Source organism: Larimichthys crocea, chromosome XIII (genome assembly GCF_000972845.2).
Source record: "Larimichthys crocea isolate SSNF chromosome XIII, L_crocea_2.0, whole genome shotgun sequence".
Classification (NCBI taxonomy): domain Eukaryota; kingdom Metazoa; phylum Chordata; class Actinopteri; family Sciaenidae; genus Larimichthys; species Larimichthys crocea.
The window spans coordinates 22196317-22211985 of NC_040023.1; the positions used below are offsets into that span (position 1 = coordinate 22196317).

A 15669-nucleotide genomic window follows, 5' to 3' on the forward strand; every position below is an offset into this window, starting at 1 on the left:
GCAGGACAGTGTATGTGAGTGTGAGGGGAGTGGCTTAGGGTCCAGGATGTGTATCATTCAAACTGTGTCCAGTGCACAACAGGAGGTTAAAATCCTGTGTGCATGCAGACAGGTTTGAATGTGGATGTGGGTGGTGTGTTTGAAGTGGCACTCAAGGATAAAACCTGCATAGTTTATTGATTTTTCTCTTTCTTCCTGTGTCTCCTGAATAATATTCCATGTTTTGAATGTAAGATGAAGGTATGATCATGAATCAAGCCCATTTTGAAAATATATTTTTGTACTAAACTATAAACTATATAAACTATATTGCTCAAGAATGGGTTGAGCTCAAGTGGCAACCTCCTTGACAGTGAAATGAAGCCAGTGTGGAAGTGCCAGAAACTGCAGTTCCTCAGATGGCTGGTTACAAGTGGTTTGAGCACCCAGGCTTGTTTCAGCCCGCCTCTGCTCCATTGACAAACCATGTCTTTGCCTATTTTTGGATTACCCGGGACGCAGCAGAGGCAGAACTGTCAAGATTGCAACAACCAGAGACACCACTCTCAGCTATGGGTCACGTCACAGATGAAACATTCATATTTTATACTGTGTATGCTGCAACTCTGGGTCTGAGATCAGAGATCAAACCACCATCACTGCGATCAAACTAATTGATAGCTGATCCAATCTACCAGTTGAGCTACTGCAGCCATTTTTTTCCTCTTTGTCTTTCTCCCATAGTCTTTACTTGTCAAAAGAAAAGTATTGCATACAGTTTGTGGCAATCACCCAAATGATGTTGTTATAAGTAATAATGTAGATTATAATAAGCTTTTTTTTCACTCACCTCCAACCCTCCCAGTCCTCAACCAGTGATAGTTTTTGAGAAATCCGTCCGTTACGTTCCTTTTTGATGAATTGCAAAAATCACTATTAGTATGACATCTGACGCTCGCAATTGAAGAGCTGTTGTATTAAGTCTGTCTGACTGAGATTGATACTCATGAACTTCTTGTCTTTCATTCTTACTTCCTTATTTTCGAGTTTCGTTTGTTGGAGTATTAATAATTGTTGTGTTTTGTAACCATAGGATGCATCTTTTTTTTTGTTTCTTGGTTTTTGGCCTTTTTCAAGCTTTATTGTACAGAGACAGCTGAAGAGTGACAGGAATGTGGGGAGTGAGATGGGGAATGACATGCAGCAAAGGGCCGCCGGTCGGATTCGACCTTGGACCGCTGCGGCAAGGACTGAGCCTTTTGCACATGGGGTGCTTGCTCTACCAACTGAGCTAAACAACACACTGTATGTGTCATTTATATCTAGAGAGGGAGCGGTCAAACCAAAACACTAGCTCTAGTTAGAGATTTTTTTGAGTTTTGAAGCCACTGTAGTTTCTTCTACATGCTTGGTAGAGGAGGGTGAGGTGAAGGGGTATTCTATTGGTCGCAAACTCACTAGATGCCACTAAATCCGACACACTGGCACCTCTGCCATAGAGAGTTTGATCCAGTGTTTATGCTCCCAGAATGCACAGTTTGTCGTGGTGAATGTAGGTCACTCAGCACTGTTTTTTCAGCCAATTAATTTGTCCCATCTATAGTTGGTTGTCTTCAGTTGAGGATAGTGGCCCATTGTTTTAGTGATCCTATTGTCTGACACTGAACAGACTTTCATCTAAGGGTATGTCCATGCCTCTGACTGGGGACACGTCTGGCTGTCTGTCTGTCTTAGTCACTGTCTCTCTGACTGACTTCATAATTGTTTGTGGCTCTGCCTGCTGCCTTAAATCATGGTTCCATTTAATCACATCTACAGCAGACTTTGTTGTTTAGAGAAGGCCAGTCTGTCTGTCTGTTTTTCTCATGCAGTCCTATTTGTAGCATTCCTGACCATTGCATTGTTGGTATCAGCTGCAAACTGACAACTTTTACCATATTAGAGTTGGAAATGAGTAAAATCATGAGCACACAAAAATTTCATTTTATGTTTTCTATTAAAATTAGACGAAAGCTGCCAAGTTGACATAGCACAAAATAGTTTTCATCAAGAAAAATCAGTGATGTATAAATGGAATTTGTGTTGGTGAAGTTTGTGCTGACAGAGCGTACAGCATAAACTAATATATTCCGTTATTTTTATAAGAGCTTCCACAGTGGGAACTTTTTAGACCGTGTTTCCATGGTAGGGATAAATACAGTCACTGACGGTTACTTCTTCCCCAGGAAAAAAAAAAAAAAAACCTTAAAAACTTAAGGTAGTCTCCAGTGTGTCTGAGCTGTGTTATATAATTTAACTTCTCAGTAACAACTGTCATCTGACTCTGACGCTCATGGGTTTGCATTGTACACATATTGCAGCTATGTTTGCAGTGACCTCGGCAAACCTGTAATTTAAAGAACATTTCATTTTTGCTTGCATCCTGAAATCACGTGACACATTTTCCATCTCACTTAGGGACAGTTTTGAATTTGTTTAGTTTGCTTTTTTTTTTCTTTATTGACACTGATCTCCACAAATACAACCACACACCAACACGGTCACGTTCACACATCCGTGCATGATCTATCCCAAGTGCCTTGATCAGGAGTTAGTGTGTATTTGGGTCAAGGAGGAGGAAGCCTGACATGCACACACACACACACACACACACACACACACACACACACACACATGCACTGTAAATGAACTTACATACACACAGACATCTAGATACTGAGACTAATCTGTTAAAGAGCCTAGCACACAGACAGTGAAATAGGATGAGGATAGGATGTGTGTAGGCCTATGTCTTACACTATTACCATTGCTTACTATTCACTCAGAACTTATGTAAGACTACAAATAATGTGTCCCCAGTTACATAACATTACATATATTCTGTTCTATGAATCAAATATTGCCTTGTTTAAATAATGATTTGGTTAATACATAATATCTTACTTCGCCAAAACCCTTGTATGTCTGTTTGGATTAAGAGGGCATCAAAGTCTTCCTACTAATAATCCCTAGCCAGACTGTGAGTATCACTGACATCACACAGTGTTTGGGAGGCTTAATCTTCACTTTATGCACTATAATAACATCACAGACATATAAATCAAGCATGTGTCACTTCTAGATTGCTGCTCTGCCATGAACATCTTCACTAATGGCTAGCAAATAGCATGATCTGTAAAATGATTATTGAATTGTAATGAATCATAAAGCATATATCATGAAGCGTATATCCAGCATAAATATAGACTTATTATATCCATCATTTAGAATGAGTATCATAAATCACAAAATTGTCTCCAGCCACATTTATTGTGCTTTAATTAAATGTATGAGCGAGTGCTCTGCTTTTGAGAAATGTTGATGGGCCTGTCAGGTTGTGCTTTTCTTGTTTGACATTGCCAAGTGTTTTATAATAGCTGTAGTTTAATTGAATTGTTTGTTAAACTTTGTTTGATTTAGATTGAGTGTAGAGAGTGATGTACAGTACAATACGCACAACTCATCTGTTATAGTCACAAAAAAATACTTTCCACAATGCTGTTAAATTAGCCCTCTTGTATGCCAGTGTAAGCATGAAATGCTGTGTAATTTACCTACTGGGGAAACCTGGGGCAACTAACAAAAAGGCTAGTCTTTGTTGGATTAACTTTGATCTAAAAATTCCATCCGTTTTCTCTGTTCATTTTGTTTTCCACTTAGATGCTCACATGTCGCTCTCAATGACTTTACTGCCGACCGCATGAGACTCCAGCGCCTTTGGCAGTATGAGATGAATTTGGCATCCATCTGCTTTATAATTTTACTTTTGAAACTCTATGAAACATTATTTTTAGTGCCTTAAAAAGAAAAGCTAACATATTTAAAGAGATAGAGGTAGATAGAGGATTATGAAAGAAATATATCCTTGTTAATGGTGTGTAGTCAAGTGAGAAGAACAAAGTGGTCCTGAAAGTTCCATTAGTAACCTCCTATGTATGTGTGTGCGTGTGTTTGAGCCCATTTGTAACTCAGTCCCTGTAGCAGCTCAGCACTTACTGCCCCCCTGTGCCGGAGCAGGGTTTCCTGCTCTCCACTCCCCACTTCTTCTTTACTCTCTCACTCACTCTCTCTCTCTCTCTGTGCACACTTGCTCATTCTAACTCGGTGGGAGACGAAGCTTTTCCTAAAGGAGTCTTTGTGCTTGTTCGAGAGAGGAAAAGAGAGAGAGGGAAAGGAAATGTTATGGTGAGACAAACAGCAAGCGAGAGGGAGAGAAGGATACTAGCCGACTGTGTTAAGTCTGGCTGGGGCCCAGTCGCACAGTCCCACAGAGCCCAGTTCTGTTTACCTTCAGTTCTGTTCACACTCTCCGGAAAAAATACAAAAATCTCAGACATTTACAGGTCTCTAAGCTTCTCATGAAAATCATCCTTGCGCTCTGTTTCTTGTAAGTAAAGCATGTGCTTTTAAATGCACTTTTAGTCAGAGCACCTTGCAGTTAGTGGTTAGAAATGATCTGCACTATGATTAGACTCCTGACTAGATTATCTTCAATGCCGTAAAACCCTTAAGTATAGTCTGTCAGTCCCATGATGTATCCACCGCGAAAGGTTCTCCATTGCATAATGAGTCAGTGACACTATGAGTCTTGCAGGTGAGAGTTAGTTGATATCCGACATAGCTTGTTAATGGTTAACTGTAGCCAGGTTAGAGTCCGTTCACCGTGCTATGTTCACGTGCATTCTTCTCTAGACTTTACACTGGGCAGGAGTACCTTGAAGGACACAGAGTATACTCACATTCTCCCTGACAATCTGCCTAATTCTTGGAACTGGGTTTATAAACTTTATATTTTGGAACACTTAATCAACACAAGGACTTTTTGACGTGAGTGTTTTTTGTTTTTTTTGTGGGTTTCTGTTCTTTCTATCTGGAACTAATAGTTGTGCTGTTCATCCGAGGCAGTCTGTGTGAGCTATAGAACAGCTATTTGTCATTGTTAGGAGAATGACGTGTTTGATTTCTGTCTAATCAGCTCTCCTTGTCAGGTTAAGTTGCTGCTATCTGCACATTGCAGAGAGTGCAGATAGCAGCATCTCATCACCAGCATGTCATTGACATCTGCCACATCTCCACCCACACTGTAGCGGTTGTGGTTGAGTGTTGCTCTTATCTGTTTTTATGTAAGGTTGTGCTCGAAAGATTGTAATACATTGCTTAAATTTAAATTTTAACAGATGGTTTCTGTCACTTTTGTAAAACATATGACTGTTGTAAGTCAGCCAACCTAAAGCTCACATTTTAGTATTAGCCTACTTGTTGATTACATCGTATATCGTTAGATAAACTGGCAAAGAATGGAATAAGATTTGATGAGGGATGTTGAAAGTAAGAGTGCTTATAAAGTATTAGTCATTAGTCAGCATGGAATAAAATGCTGCTCGGGGCTGGATTGTTTTGACAACCAAAAGAGTTTATACCCAGCTGTTATGTAATCTAGATGAAGATAAAGGTTGTTACAAACAGAAATTGAAAGACGTAATTGGTATTCAGCTCATGAGGTGGTGGCAGAGGATTTTGTCTATGAGGCTGTTGTGCTATGTAACTAAGACTGAACTCAAGAAAAACAAAAATGACTCAGAGAAACCAAAATGACCTACAATCATGAGATAAAAAGGCGTTTTCCTAACGAAGTAAGGTTAATAATATTCTTCTCTGTGTGTCTTTGCCATTGTCATCTGCCAGGAAGAGAATGAAGGCCCGTGCCCCACCACCGCCTCAGGCTCCTCAACCCGCCCCACGCCACATCTTCAGAAACAATGTACCTGATGGGGGAGGGACGTCAGGCATGGATGCCAAGGAGAACATACTGAGGCCTACTGTGGATTTACAGCTAACTCTACCACAGGGACACCAAACCTCTATAACTGAGAATGGCAGGTGAGAAGACGGAGACAGACACACAAAGACACATTTACTTTGTGTGTATCGTTCCCTTTGGTGTAGTTTAGGTGCCTTGTTTTTACAAATGTGATGTTCATTCCTATCAGCAGACACTCGTATGAGTCTGTTTGGGTTGTTGTGCCAGTGAGGCCTTGTCGAGGGGTCCCGCTCCCAGTACAAGCACAAGCTTTGTCCCACAGAGTTCTCTCCTTTGGGTCAAAAAATGAGGAAATCACTTATTGTAATGAAAGTTTGTGTATCTGGTTATTAAAAAGACCACCATGTTGGTCTTTTTAATAACCATGTACACAAACTTTAGACCAGTAAGCATTGTTGTGCTTTATAACATGGCTTAACCCACATGAGGGTGATACAGGTAGACCGGCCAGCTGTGCATTATCCCTTACATATAAGATGATGATACCATGGTCACCTATTAGTTGTCTGGTTTCCTTACTCTTAATCATTTCCATTAAAGAATTTATATTACACTTTATCTTCAGATGAGCTGTATTTATTATGTGTTTATTCTCTGACCATGCTCAGTAACAATATCAGAGCCTGATACTGTGACATTTCATATGGTGATAAATAAGATAAGGAAGAGGTGTCATACTGTTAATAGTTTATTGCGTGAACATGGGAAATTAAATCAGGTGAAGTAAAATGGGAATGTAAAAAACGTGTGTTTTATGCTCATATTTCAAAAAAGTTACAATATCGTGGCTCTGCTGGATAGATGCTAATGCTGTAATATTACAGATCTTATATTTATACTAATATTGTATCTTTATAGTGGAAAACAAAATTGTACATTTCTTTTAACGGTAAATTTCAATCAGGAGCCATTTTCATGCTTCTAGCCCTTTAACCCGACCTGAACTACTGAAGGAGCTGTAAAGTTAGGCACTCTACATGCATTCTCTACATTTTCTTTATCTGGTTGTTCCTCTGTAACACGCCTTATAAAAATGACTCCATGTGAACCAGGGGGGTTAACAGGATAAAATGTAACATGTATTCAAGGCTTTTGATGAAATGCAATTTGCAAAATCATCTGAAGGAGCACAAACACAGGACACTAGGTCTGTTCAATGCAGATTGTCATTTTAGTTGTAGACTGTGTCCATGTGTTAGTAATTGTCAATGGTATCCTTTGTAGTAGTATCTCTCTCAGTTCTGTCATCTGATCTGGCTGTTCCCAGAAAACATTGGAGACTGTCTCTTGGTTTCTTTATTTGAGGATTGACAGGTAGTACTGTAGGCCTCTTCACCCCCACCGCACACACACACACACAAAGCAGGCTTCAGAGCTAAATAATAAATAGTTTGTCATATCAGTGAGTACATGTACAAATACAAAGTGCCTGTCATTATTTCTGTATATCACTGTGTTTTATGAGCGCTCGTTTATTGAGGGTATTGTGGCTCTTTAGAGTTTCTGTCTAGATAAACCACCCAGATTACATATTCAGTGTATGATAATTGGCTTCTCTGCCCAGAAACTACAAACGCAGCCCTTTGATTTTCGTGTCAAAATCAGTGCTATTACCATTCAGTCTATAATATGTCTGTGAAAACAGCTGAGCATTTAAAATCACATTCTTCATGTCTAACAATTAGCCCCCTCTAAGCAGGTCTCAGTTTGTTGAAGTAATTACTATTCTCTTTACCGGAGCTAAAGCTAGGTAGGCTTTGTAACCCTATCTCCCCCTCCTGTCTCCCTGTCTTTCTCCCTCTCTCCCCCATTTCCTCCTGTGTTTCTTTCTGCCAACTCCCTCCCTCTCTTCCTCCCTTCTCACCAACCCCTTCCCTCCCTCTCTTTCACTTTCTCTCCCTCTCTTTCTCCCTCTTTCAGTAAAGCACTGATGGACCTGCTGGTCGAGCTGTGTAGCTGCTACCACCTCAATCCAGCACTGCACACTCTGGAGCTGCTGTCGCCCGAAGGCCACAATTTGGGGTTCAAGCCCAACGCACTGCTGGGCTCCCTCAACGTGGCCTGTGTCCTTATTAAGGAGAAAGTCTGGGAGGAGAAAGTGGTGCGCAGGCCAGCACCCAAAGTGCCAGAGGTGAGTAACAGTGCAGCCTGATACTGATGTTCTTTTGGTCACGTGTGCTTAGTATTTTGTATTTTATTGATGTTTATATTCATATTTCAATCTGCTGAAAGGAGGTGTGTTAGACTTGGCTTGTATTCATGTGGGTTTTTATTGCAGAGACATCTAATATTTTTACAAAAACAACCCATGTTTGTTTAAATGTAGATGAATATCTATCAGTGCAGTCTGCATGTATTGCTATATGCATAGCTTGTTACTCTGTAGCCCTATGTAATGTCCACCTACCTTCTCTGCCTTTTACCTCTGACCGCTGGCAGAATGCAAGGCCAGTGAAACCTGTAAGGGCCCGTGCTAAGGTAGGAAGCCAGTTGATATTAAACTGGCCTAGCATGACATTGGAGTCAGTTCTTAGTCAGTTTTTTTTTCTCAGTTAAAGTGTGCCTTTTTTGTCTTTATCACCTGTATATCTTATTCTTCTTCTTGTCATATGAGTTTACAGTTCACTTACCTATCTGAATTTATTTCTACCAAGCATTACCAAGCACTTCCTCTCTCCCTTTTTCTCGGCCTCTCCTCTGCTCTCCTCCTACAGTTTGAATATTTGATGAGTGCCTTACCTTTAGTTACCATGCATTATTTCTCTGCTCTTCTCAGGGCTCACTGGCTGCTCTCTCTCCCTTTGACCCCGCCTGGCCTCAGGCCAGAGACTGACACTATTTCAAACGCTGATGTCAGTCATCCCTTTTCTCTGTTGTACGTCTTTTCAATGCACCAGCAGTCTCAGCAATTCAAATGAAATTAGGCGTGATACAGTCTGTCAGTTTATGAGATACTGAAATGCTACAGTCCAACTGTTTGAGTAATGTATTGATTCAACTTAATGAACTGTACAGTATAAGATGGACAAAATGTACGACACGTTTCAGCATAAGCATTTCAGCCAACAATCATTAAACATGTATCAACATTGTTTTTAAGAGGCAAACTTTAACCTCAAGCTGCCATAGTGTGTTTATTGTGTTCACTGTTACATATAAAATACAGTCTGACAAATTATGACAAAGTGAATAGACGGTAGTTTTTATTAGGATTTGACTTAAATTAAACACCTTAATGTGTTATCACTGTAAAATCGTTGTTAGTCGAATCTTTTTTTTAAATTAATGTTATCAGGTTGATACATTGCCTTGCATTGATGTGTTTTAGACTTACTGGTGAAGTCATAAGAGCTTGGCAGAAGCCTGCACTCTGGGCGCTCTCATGTACTTGAAGCACACTAGTGATACATAACACTGAATGTTACTTTACTTGAAATACAAAAGCCACCAGCTGAAGAGCCATTTTATGAATTCTTCAGACTCTTGACTCCTGAGTGGGTGTGTGTTTTTATAGACACCGATGTAAACCACTTACTGATAAAGACAGCTGTACAGAGCATGTGTGTTCCCTGTTGCAGAACATTATGTAGTGTTGTAAGATACCATAATACACACTCACACTATCACATGCTTGTATGCACACATACGCACAAAGTCATGATCATCTTTAGTCTATTAAATGTTTCTTTTTCTGTCAGCAACCAAAGTCTAACCTGAAGTTACTCATTATTGAAGTGTCATGGCATGATGTCTTTCTCTCTCTCTGCTCTTCTCCTCACTACATACATTTCACATGTTTTCTTGTCAACCTATATTAAAATCAAACTCCAATCAAAGCATCACAGTTTATAAGTTGATAGTTCACTCATTCATTCACATGAATTGCTCTTTGGTCATTATGTTCAAGGCGTATTAATTGATTTTCCGATGGTTGCCACTTAACTGCTGAAATAATCAAATCTATCACATCGTTGTTAGGTCACGAGTGAGCTTTGGTTCCTTTTGTCTCATTTCTTCCATCAAGGCGAAACCAATTTCCTTTTTTTTTAGAGATGTGAGGAAGATTTCTCCAGTGTCTGTAAAAATGTGTCCCAATTGGCCTTGACATTATTATTATTTTCTTCCTCTTTCTGTACCAGAAAACAGTGCGATTGATGGTGAACTACCACAGCAGCCAAAAGGCAGTGGTCCGGGTCAACCCTTTGGTACCACTTAAAGCTCTGATACCGGTCATCTGTGACAAGTGTGAGTTTGACTCTGCACATGTCTTGCTCCTGAAGGATAGCATCAGTCGCCACGAGTTACCACTGGACAGATCTCTCACAGAGCTGGGGATCAAGGAGCTCTACGTGCACGATCAGAGTCTAGGTAAATCTTCAACGCTCTTTCTCTTTGTAATTTTCTGTTGGGGGTTCAGTCACTTTTAAATTAAAACCAAACTTCCCATAACAGAGACATTTTTTTAAACAACAATACTGATAATAGGTTACATGTTAATGGAAAAAAAAGTCCTTGGTGGATTTTATGAATTAAAAGTGAAAAGAGCCCAACTTTGGTTTATGCTTTGTGAATGTGCTTGCTTAATGTTAGTAAGCTAATTAAGTAGCAGATAAATATCTCATCATGGATACTGATAGGTGGCTTGGCTCTTGAGGCTATTGTATCATATTATCTGCTGCTGTTGGCCTGCAAATTAATATCATCCCCAAAACAATTACTGTAGTACCCACTATTGAGGACTCACAACGTCTTTGTAAATGTATGAATGCATACACAAATGAAAAGATACATATTGAGTGAAATGATCCCAGCTGAAGTCATATTATGTTTTTAATTCCCTGTCATTTGAGCTTCTGTCTAAGGACAAACAAGTAAACATAAATGCTTATTTCTCCAATTCCATCCAAGTGTCCAACTGATTCAGGACAGCCCTTCATGTGGCAAAGCCTCTACACAGATTTGCAAACTTAGGCGGGGTGTATAGAACAAAGGTGTGGTGGCTGGACTGAGCATGAATGTGCACCATGCCCTTTGACCTTTTAATGGATGAGTAGAGGAGGAAAGAGAATCTTCTTATACAAAACATAAAGTTTATTATTGTTGACATTGTCAGTGAAGAGAACAAAGGACGTATTGTGCCTAAACAGGAACCTGAGCAAAGTTTGAATTTCATGCAAACCCAGCAGCTCAATAAAAACGTCTCCAGTGCAATGAACCACAAAACAGCATTCATAATAACACTAGTATGTAAATATTTGTTGACTTTTATAAAATCAGTGTCAATATTAGTTTAAGAAGCAGCAGGTACGACAGAGCATAAACAAAAACATAATCATCTGAATATGAGTCAGTGATGAGCAATATTCTCTTTATCTTATAGGAAGTTGAGTTGTGGTAAGATATCATGGTTCATTACCATGTTAACTTTCCGCAGCCGCTGACATTTATAGATTTCGTTGTTATCATCCAGTGTCATCTTAAATGGAAAAGCTTGTGGTATAGCAAGAATATTACTGTTCTATTTTTAAATCAATCTTTCATTGTTGTTATGAAGGACATGTAACCTTTTTTTTTTTAAAGTAAAATCTCTAAATGATATGGTTTATCTCATTGTTAAATTTCTTCCTGTGGTTAAACTCAGTTGTGTTGTAGTGCTGCAGAGGTGCAAAAACAACAGATGAATTATCCATAAGCGATTTCATGTGTTTTTAAAACCTTGTCATGTTTTCCAGTTCTCCAGCCTAAAATGGCTTCTGCCCCTGCGCTTAACTACTCAGGTATTAGTCTTGTCTGTTTTAGTGTTGCTGGTTCCAACCAAATTCAGCTCTTTAACCCAATGTCCTGTTGCTCGCTTATTAACCCTATACATGCATGTTTGCTTGTCAGTCATCTGTGAGAAATAATTTGTCGGTCTGATGTCACTGTAATTTTGATACTTGTGTACTTAACATCATAGGTTTTATTGACATGGTTTGCCACTGCTTCTTTAGGAATCCACTAGTGCAACTTTACCTCCTCCCCACCGTCCCTGTGCTCATGCCAACAGTGTTATCATGACACATTCTCACTTATGCTTTGTAGACTGTGAAGGTTAGATGGAGGTGGACTGTTAGAAAAATAAAGCTACAGCGCCATCTGCTGAAAAAACTAAGTCAGTTCTTTTTGAATGAAATTAGATTTGGTATTCAGGCCATGCTTTAAGATGCACTTTATGTTTTATTTTTGTTTATCACAGCAAATGGATTGGATATTATAGAAATCAAGCAAAATTAGCCCACATGTGAGAATGCACTGTAAATTCACAGTATTGTACAACATGGGAGTCCCACTTAATTTATTATTATAAATATGATATTAATTATTATTTGCATGCTGGGATCATTTGTCACACACTTCTACCAATTCCTCATGAACATTCCCTCCCTGATTTTTTTTAGTTTGCACTGACACCATCATGTCCAACTCCTCTCCTCTTCCTCTTGGGTTTCTTTTCATAGACTCCATTTGCTCCAGCACTACCAGTTTGGGCAGAGCAGAGAAAAAAGGCCTCCTGGGTATCTTCCAGTTCAGCAAGAGGAAATCTAAGGTATGTCTCTGGATCTCTGTTGCTGTTTTTTGGCAATTTGTTCTGTTTATACACGTTTATTCAGAGTTAATATTGATCAAACATGGCACAACATTAAATTGATTGATTAAGAACAGCATTAATTTCAGCATAACTGTTCACAAAGCAGTGCCTTATTTGCACATGTGCCATCAACATGTTATATGATAATTTACAAACTAACCTTGGTGGTGGTGCATGCCATTCATATTTGTTCAGATTGATAGCAGAGACAGGCTAAATGCATGGCTGAACAGTTGAATGCTGCATGTTAGCTGTGCCTTCCATTTGCAGACAAAGACAACATCTATGGACATGGATGACTGTGATGATAAAGTAATCCAAAATACAGACACACAATTCTATGTAAGTATTACTAACACATCTGACAATGTCCAGATGTGATAAGTGAAATCAAAGATCAAAGGATCTTGTTTTATTGTGATCTGACCTCAGCATGCCTTAAGTATTCCAGTGATATACTGTGGGTGGACAGAATAACAGAAACACCATTTGTGTTGCACCCAACAAAGATTGGACAAGCTAAACAAAAGCAGTACTTACTGCAGGATTTCATCACATGGTATGTTTCTGTTGTTACTTCCACTTCTTGCATGGCTGCTGATAGAAGGATGAGCCTGGTGAATGATATAAAGGCCTTCTCTGTTTGAATAATATATATTGGACTACTGAGAAAAAAAGTTGATTGGGTGTCTCAGGTAGGTATCACTAAATGAACTAATTGTAAAATATTCAAGTTAATGCTAATATTGCAGCAGTCTCCCAGTGGATGGAATGCAAAACAAAAAATGTTCCTTTGAATATTCTTTTAAACAGTGTTGCTCCTGTACAATTGATTGTTGAGTTGTGGTAATGTAGACTGATGTCCTCCAGAGGGCAGCAACTGTCTCTAGGCAGCAGCCTAAAGTCCTGTGTTCGTCACAGGTCTAGGGGAGTACTAACAGAGCTGCCTCAAGTTCTTGCTCCAGCTGTCTTTTCCCTTTTCTCTCTTCAGTAAACTGGCTTTAGGCAATGATGTTTTATAGTGATATTTAGCTAGTCAGTCAGTCAGTATAAATGAGAAAGTGTAAAGTACATCATTGACATTTAGCAAGAGTTGAACAAATGTCAATCACCTACACAGATATAGCTTCAATGATTGTTTTTTGATCCTAAAAACATTAAAGACTTAAAAATTGTAGTTCTTTTAAACCAAAATATTTACTTCCTGCAACCACTCTAGTGTGTGTGTGTGTGTGTGGGGAGCATGCATCCTCGCTAAACCAGGCGTACATTTAGACCCTGCATTAAGAAGCTCTCTACCTGTTATATCCATAACTCAATCACATAAATTTGATTTTGAAGCCATGAACCTCAGTTCAGCAGCAGTCACTGTGGCTCACCTCAGATCAATATGGTGTTTCATTGAATTAGCTGGAAAAACACTGCCTGGCCCACTCTGGCTCACTTCACTGTCTTACCAAGCACACAGCTTCTGGACCCACTTCTCCACCCTTCTACCTCTTTGTTCTTAGTGTTTCCTTCACTGAGCATCTGGTTTGCCACTATTGTCCTCTTCTTCAGAGTCTAACTTATCTTTTGTGGTCTTCCTCATTTTCTTTTTTATGTCTGCATCAGATCCTTCTGATTCTGACTATTAGGAAACCTAATATAGACAATACATTTACTATGATGTAACATTTAAAAATCTATTTCAGCTCAGTCTGTAGAGTATCCGCCCTTGTCGCCGTCCTTGTCTGTGGCTCTTTCCTGCATGTCATTCTCCATCTCTCTCTCCCCACATTTCCTGTCACTCTTCAAGCTGTCTCTGTCAAAAAAAAGAGCTAATTTGTATTTATTCATTTTTATATTTCTCAGTCATGTCGACCCTTCCAGTGGGCTTTAATGCAGCTAGGCTTTTTCTCTCTGATATGATTGTTTCTCAGCCAGGGACTGTTATCAGACCACACACATGCATTTGTGCACACAAGCACACTCACACACACTCACACACAGGCAGACAGTGTTATCAGCCTGAAGGCATCAGATTACCCTACCTTAGCTACATTAGCACTAAAAGCCCAGCCTTTTATCTCTAATTGTTCATTAGGGGCCAAACTACTGTGTGTGGTGTGTGTGGTCTTAAAGCACTAACATGCTCAGAGAGCATTAGGTTCTAAAGCAGTGTTGATTCTTAAGCAAACTGACTTAAAATATGGAAAATATGTTTTAGGCATAGAGGTAAAACAAATTTATCATCTTTAGAGAGACTCACAATTATGAAAGCATTTTTCAGACCTCAAGGCTCCAGCACCACTTCAATAATTCAATAATTAGCTTACACTTGATTGTATGATAAAATATTTTACACCAATTGGTGGTTTTTTATGATTTCTCTGTGGCATGAGTAGTTTTGATATTGTTAATGCAATCCACTTTGATGAAGTGTACTCAAGGGTGTAACAGTGGAGTACCTTTGGGTGTGGATATAGGTACAAAAGTGTATACATCTGATCACACCTAACCACACTCAAACAGCAGGGATGCTGGGTGTGGTCAGAGGTGAAACACACTTTAAACTTTTAACCAGAGAGGGCAGTAAAACTCTGCTTTCATCATCATCAGTGTTGAGTTAGAACAACATTATGTACAAATGAGTATTTTTGTGATTTAGCAACCCCAATTTTTAAAGTATAATACCACTGTCGTAAATATGAACAGCTACATGTGTATTTGTTATGATTATATTACTTAAGATAAAAAAGCTGTAAGCTGTAGCTATAACAGCCAAACATCAAGCAAGTATAACAACATAAGACATAGCAGCCAGCTGATAGTCCAACAGCAAGAAGCCCAGCTCGGCCTGTCTCACTTTTTTATTTTCACAAAGATTGAGATGAGATGAGAGAAAGATGAGATTTACTCATGTCTGGCGGCTTCTTGCTCGGTCACTTTCTTCTTTGTTCCTCTAAACGCCAACAATCCCCCAGTGCTCTTAGCTCACAGTTGGGACAGTCTGCCTAACAAATTTAGCTAAAATTAGCTAAAGTTTGCAGCAGTTTACTTAACTCGCCACCAGGAAACTCTGTAAATCACCAAGATGTGCAGCAACCAGAGGACATCAGAGGGAAATATATTTTCTTAAAAGAAATATGATGCAGTTTCACCAAAATAAGTGAAATATCTGGTGGTGTATGTGCAAGAACAAGTATATGGAGCGCGGAAG

General features: G+C 39.3%; 1 protein-coding gene across 3 annotated transcripts in view; it reads left to right on the forward strand.

Annotated features, from left to right (window-relative positions):
- cobl (cordon-bleu WH2 repeat protein) overlaps nucleotides 1-15669 on the forward strand; it is a 52836-nt gene that overhangs the window by 7585 nt on the left and 29582 nt on the right. For 2 of the 3 annotated variants that reach the window (XM_027287114.1, XM_027287116.1), the window contains exons 3-8: nucleotides 5704-5898; nucleotides 7760-7970; nucleotides 9979-10207; nucleotides 11572-11616; nucleotides 12337-12425; nucleotides 12738-12809. In XM_027287114.1, the coding sequence (XP_027142915.1) occupies nucleotides 5704-5898; nucleotides 7760-7970; nucleotides 9979-10207; nucleotides 11572-11616; nucleotides 12337-12425; nucleotides 12738-12809 (841 nt within the window). The remainder of the gene's footprint in view (nucleotides 1-5703; nucleotides 5899-7759; nucleotides 7971-9978; nucleotides 10208-11571; nucleotides 11617-12336; nucleotides 12426-12737; nucleotides 12810-15669) is intronic. The other variant, XM_027287115.1, reaches the window with a different exon arrangement.